The sequence below is a fragment of the Vespa crabro genome, chromosome 2 (genome assembly GCF_910589235.1).
Source record: "Vespa crabro chromosome 2, iyVesCrab1.2, whole genome shotgun sequence".
NCBI classification, from domain to species: domain Eukaryota; kingdom Metazoa; phylum Arthropoda; class Insecta; order Hymenoptera; family Vespidae; genus Vespa; species Vespa crabro.
Genome location: NC_060956.1, coordinates 18,105,364 through 18,112,142, shown reverse-complemented (window position 1 = coordinate 18,112,142; position 6,779 = coordinate 18,105,364). Strand labels below are relative to the sequence as shown.

The 6,779-nt window shown below is 22.9% G+C and overlaps 1 protein-coding gene across 2 annotated transcripts; it reads right to left on the bottom strand.

Annotated features, from left to right (window-relative positions):
- Positions 1 to 797: 797 nt before the first annotated feature.
- Positions 798 to 6,779, bottom strand: LOC124421996 (crossover junction endonuclease EME1). 2 transcript variants are annotated; one of them, XM_046957842.1, is made up of 4 exons: positions 2,955 to 6,779; positions 1,361 to 2,784; positions 1,232 to 1,285; positions 798 to 1,115 (listed from the first exon to the last, which is right to left on the bottom strand). In XM_046957842.1, exons 2-4 carry the CDS (start codon positions 2,642 to 2,644, stop codon positions 996 to 998), a joined length of 1,458 nt encoding a protein of 485 aa, XP_046813798.1. In that variant the 5' UTR covers positions 2,645 to 2,784; positions 2,955 to 6,779; the 3' UTR covers positions 798 to 995. The 2 variants fall into 2 exon arrangements, with proteins under 2 accessions (XP_046813798.1, XP_046813799.1); XM_046957843.1 differs by having other exon boundaries at positions 3,356 to 6,779.

Genomic DNA, 6,779 nt, shown 5'->3' with positions numbered 1-6,779 from the left:
TACTGCAGTGATAGAAAAGATTATCATTATAAATAATTTAATTTTTTTCTATTTATATATTGACTGATATATCAAAGTTTAAATATATATTATTTGTTTGAATATCAATTTTTATTGTGTTCTTGTATACAAAGTAGAATTATTTTCTTCTCAAAGAATATTTTTGATCTTAAGATTATTTACAATGTAGATTATAAAATGTACAAACTAATAGGCTTCACCGTAAAGTAATTATACTATTTCCACTGGTGATATTTAAAAAACACAAAACTATTTTCTTAGAAATTCCATAATAAATATCTTTCACAATTATTTATTAACTTATAAAAATAATTTTTTATCATCATTTATGTGTTATTTTATTTCATACAACATTTATGTATAGTTCTTGACTTATAAAGTTTTTCAACGCACTTATATATTATCTCAAAGTTACTATGAACCATTATTTTATCTAGTCTTATTATAATTATGGTTATGCAAAGTTGTTTCCTGTAACGTTTATACAATATATTATTGTATTTGTATACAACTTAACATATTGTACACATTTATACTGAAAATTGAATCAATGTCATACAAATTATTATGTGTTCTTATATATCTCTACATTCTTATGTTTTTTTGTTTCTTATATTCAATATGAAATAATTTAAGTTGAAGATCTGTTCATTATAATTATATATTTTCATCGTTTTTTTTATATGTAGTATATTTAATAAAATTTAGGTGTGTGTTTTATGACTTGGTTTTATTAAAATATAATAATATTAAATAAATTATTTTGTGTAAAATAAAGTAAGTGTTATAAAATTTATTAATAAATATATACACATTATAAATTTATAAAAATGTTTTGTGTAGTCATATATTGAAAATTTGTACAATGTATTGCATGGATACACAAATTAAAAATCTTATAATGTAATAAACATTCATCATATTTCACTATAACTTCTTCATAGTAAATGATAATGCAGATAAAAAATATATCTTTAATAATCATTACCAAGCAAAATATCACCATTTTCAGAAGTAAACATGATATGAACTTTTTTACTTAATTCAGGACCAACTCGTCTGGTTGTTGAAAGAGGTCTTACTGCTCTTCTAATCTACAAATATAATAAATATTATTATATTGTATATATAATTATTTTCATCATGATCTATATTATGACTTAAAATATTTTATATTTTTTAATTTCAATCAGAATTTTTTATTACTTACAGGAAGATCTTTTAATAATTTGCTACCATCTGTAGATGTACAATTCATATAAGCCTAAAATACAATATTGAATATTACAAATATAGTTAATATATATATCCATTATATATTGTAATAAAAGAATCATACCTCAACTAACTGCGCTGGACTTTTATATACAGAACAAATAGCTTCTGCAATTTCCAGGCTACTCAAATTAAATTGACAAAGTTGTTGTTGCCATAATCTTTTCAATCCATTTCCATCTTTATCTACCCGTACTGTGTCTCTATTATCTCCTGCTATGTACCAATTATATTCTTTGTCAAAATGTTGTTTCTTTTCTAATTTATATGGTATTTCTGCAATAGCTTTAGTATATTGATAAATCATTAATGCTAAGTCTGATGCATTTTCAATAAGTCTATTATTACACTTATTAATTATTTGAATTTCAGCAAGACACATTTCTAGTTGTTGTTTTGAAATTTCTGGAGATTCCCTATATACTTTAAAGTCTTCAATCTTATTACATGACTTACTTCCTGAACCCTTATTGTTTTTTAATTTATTCTTTTTCTTATAATATAGAAAATATCCTTGTATACCAAAAATAACTAAGGTCATATTATAATCTGGCAATAAAGTCCTTATATAAGAAATACTTGTACAAAAACTATCGTCCGTTAATTTTTCTACTACCTCATTCCAATTCCAAATAACAATTATATGTTTCTCAGTTTGTTTAATAGTTTTCGTGTGTATTTTATTATTTTCATTTACGCTATCTTTTTCTATACTTCTCTCCCAAGTTATACTCTTAGGAATTAAATGTGAGATAAAATTATATGATACATTTGTATCATTTAATGTTACTAGAATTTCTGGATAAAAGTTATATTCTTCTATACGTTTATCCAAAATAACTTTCATAAATTTTATACATTCACCTGGTTTAATATTTTTTAATTTTTTATTTGTTATTGCTTTTAATGCTTTTTCTTTTATTAAGTTCTCTTGTCTTTTACGACGTTCTTCTTTCAATTTATATTTACTCTTTTTTATTGGTTCTTTAAACAATTGTTGATTCGTGCAAATATTTTCTTCATATCGATCAGATTCAAAAGAATCAGACATATCATGCGTAAAAGATCTCTTTCTAGAAAGCGTACTTGTAAACATTTCATTATTAGTTTCAACATTTGAAATAACATTCAATGATTTAGAATTATCATTTATGGTGTATTGTCTTTGACATGGTTTGTTCGTATTAGTAATATTATTTTTATTAGTAATATAATCAAACTGAACTTCAGGAAAATCAAAATCATCAGATGAAGAATCCTGTTGAGAATTTCCTATTTCTGGATTAATTTGATTAATTATCGATGCATCAGATTCGTTGGAATCACTTAATACGATTACTTCTGACATTTTTATTTCTTTTAAAATTGTGTAATTTTTAAATGCATCAGAATTTTATAAAAATTTTTTCATTACAGTTAGAATTCTTTATCCGTTTTCATAATTGTATAGAAAAGGCAGTTTTAAAGCATTTTTCCACCAATACATAACTATAAATATAAATGTATATTCGAATATTGTTTCTTATTATAAGTCATACATATATATTTATATGATTTATAATATTATTAAGTTATTTGTTAGTATTATACTTATTTAAAAATTAAAGTTATTTATTTCCATACACATGACACTACACGATACTTTTTGTTTTACTAACCTCAATTCAGCACTTTTATCGTTAATTATACTACATGCTAATGTATCTTGTTATATTCTACTTTTTTCTTTTCTCTTCCTTTTATATTTATATTTTCTAGTTACCGAGGAATGATAAATATAACATTTCATATAATAAAAAATGAATTTTTCTCAAATAAAATGAATTCATCCTGTGAAAGTTCATGCAAACATTGCACATAATAAACGTTGGTAAAATGTACGCAAATTGAATTAAAGAATATGAATTTACAAAATGTTTTATTAGTACTTACAATATTTTTTAATTACTTTAATATCCATATATTATTATTTTTAATAATTTGAAACAATGGACTTATTTAAAAAAAAAAAGAATTTTTTTTATTGAAATCTAAGATAATTCTAGCAAAACATTTTTACCTTTACGGTCAGATGTTGATATATTCCTGGCATAAGCAACTTATCTGTATTGTACTGTACATATTTTTCTGAACAAAATATGAATCTCAGATCCTTAATCGATAGGATTAGGATTTTCAGGTAATAATTGATCATACGTTAGCCTTTGTAAATAAAAATAATTTTAACCAATACATATCCTTTACCAGGGAACAACAGAAATGACCTTATATTAAGAAGTTTTAATTCTTGTATTACATCGTTCTATAATTGAATTTTCATTATTAATACATATTTTTGTTCTAACATTTTGCAAATAATTATTTTGAAATGGCACATAGAAAAGTTGATAATGAATTTGAGAATCTTTAAAGTAATAATGATGAATTTTATTTGGGATAATATAAAGTTTATAATAATAATAGTAATTTTAATAGTAGTTCTGATAATGGTAGTAATATAGTTTATAAAAGAAAACTATAATCGAAGAATATATATATAACTGACGTAAAAGAAACTACTGTCTAATATTAAATTGTAACAGAAGATATAAATTTTCAAAAAATAAATTTCTCAACAGGATCCAAAAATATACACAAATTTTTACAGACACAGATCAATTACTTGGACATATTGTAAAAGAATGAATAAATATGTCAAGGTAAAAATTACAAAGAAAAATTTGTAAAAATTTGTTCTATCTGGAAAAAAGGGGTGATCATTATCAATATTTGCATTTACAGGAATTATATTAAAAATTGGTTATTACAAAAATGCCTGATGTAGAGAACTATTGGTCATCACTACATTATTTTTTTCTAACATATTTAAAATATAAAGATTTCAACCAATTTTCTTTGGATGTTACATCTACAGAGTAATTATAGGAATTAAAGTATTATATTATTGAAACAATTCATTCAAATCATCAATTCAATCAAAAAAGTATGTTAGAAATAAATAAAAAACTTAAATTAAAAAGTAATAATATTGTTGCTTGTCGATCTATTGAAATACTAGTATAAAAACATTGAAAGATAAAAGAATAATTACAATGGGAACTAGAAATAACTGTTTAAATAGTTATATATTGTATAGATTCATTATTTAGGAAAAGAAGTTAAAAATCCTGACATATTTAGAATTTGTGCAATGATTAATAGAGTAATTGGTAATTTTCGCGATTTACTTACATCATGCAGTGGACCCTATAATTTTTATCCTAAAATTTTATTCAAAAATGTTTAGTGTTTTCTAATAAAGTAAAAGGTTAAATTCAAGAATCAAGGTACTATTATGATATTTGTATCCAAAAATCATTACTTCAATGTCAGTGACTATTTCAAAAAATATCAAACCAAGATATATTTAAAATTTTATGTTCTAAATATATATGAAGCTGTCGTATTTTATTAAAATACGAAAATGCATTTCAGTAAAATTAATTTAATATATTTTGTAGAGCCATATTTGGGCCAGCCTATACGTCTTTCTATATGAGAGAAAATAATTCTTAATAAACAGGATACCCATACTACAAAGTATTATGACCGTCAGTACAAGAGTCGAAATTTGATAGATTTTTTGATTTTGTGAAAGTTGATATAAAACAAAATTATTATAATAATCATTATTATTACTACTGTTATTATGTTTGCTTACATTCAGAAAAATACAAAGTAATCATTCAGTAAAAATACATATTAATAATTATTGAAAAACATTATTATGAATTAAATAAGATAACTTATATACGAAAATAGTAAAAGAAAGTACTTTCAATGAAAACAAATCCAATGCAAATACAATTTAACAATTACGACATATCTCCATCATATTATTACTTTTAATTATTATTATTTTTTAAGAACTTATATATCAACTTTTGCATCGGCTCATCATAGTTTAATTCTCATTGTTTATTATTTGCTAAGATAATTTATCGAAGTTTTCTATTATCATAAATCCATACTGATAGTTAAATACAAAAAATATTAAAGGGACATTTATGCCATTTTTAAATATGCATAACTTAAATCGAATTGTTTAATTATTTGTATATCAATATACTGTTTTTTTTCCATATGAATAGAAGTCCAGCTCTTTCTTTTGTTTTGTTTTTTGTTTTTTACAAATGTTACAAAGTTCAGTTTAATATTACTATAAGAGAAATATCACACGCGCGCGTTATTGAATCATTCAGAATTACAAACACTCGTATGTATGTGCAATTTTTGTTTTCATCTTACACTTACCCGTACAAGGAAAAATATGCATTGACCATCATTTTGTTTAAAAATAATGGATATAGCTAGGCACTCAATTATATTTACTTTTTATTTGCCTAGCATATATTATGTAATTCTCAAGTCGTGCCACGTATACTCGTGAAAAATGTGCTTTATATATTTTCATAAATTTATAAAATTCTTGAAACCCTTCACACAATTGTACAATTTGGTAATAATCTACTATATTGTCTGCATTACCTTTCTTGCGCTTGTCTTTTTTATTAATGCTATTACAAATATATCACAAATATATATAAGTATATGTGATATACAGTAATTTAAAAAATTTTATTTTTTATCAATTGCAAGATTATATTTTTTTTATAGATTAAATCAAAAGAAATTTAATACGGTGGCCGGACGAGGGTTTTCAACTGTATATATTAGTTGATGTATTTATATCGTTATCAATATTGTGTTGTCTACTGTAATATATTTTCCATAAGAAAAAAATATTAAATATTAAAAATCATTAGATATACACAACGTGCGTTCATATATATAATTTTCTAATATTACCGAATAATTTGCCATATCTTTTAAGTCGTAATCAAATAGAATGAGTATGTAAGCTATATGTATAAACAGAGTACATATAACAAAAATTATTAAGAGATCAAAATTATTATATATTGCTTTTTTAGGATTATTTTATATGTGCATTTTTAGAATAAATGAATTATAATTATATTCGAACGGTATACAACGGACAAAACTTTACCCTATATAATCAATATAATTTAAAACAAAGTTTTTTTAAATAATTGGCAGTAAAAAAAATCTATATCTGGTCCCTTCTTCCGGCTGCCGTGAGATTTTCCGTACAGACGTTTTTTCACTACCAAAAGTGAAAATCAATATATTTTCTTTGTGAAAATTATTTCACGATCGATTACTGCCGTTTTACTGATATATATATATATATATATATATATATATATATTTATATTATTACTAAAGTCCGGCAACACTTTAAATGGTAATTACCATTACCATGTTGTTATTCTAATTATCATTTAAAATATTACTGAACTTTATGTAAACTCTGTATATTAAACATGATATGATAATAGCATTAAAAAAAAAAGTATAAATTTTGTGTCTTCGTTCGACCATCAAAGTCTCCTTTGTGAATAATTTTTTCTGTGTATAAC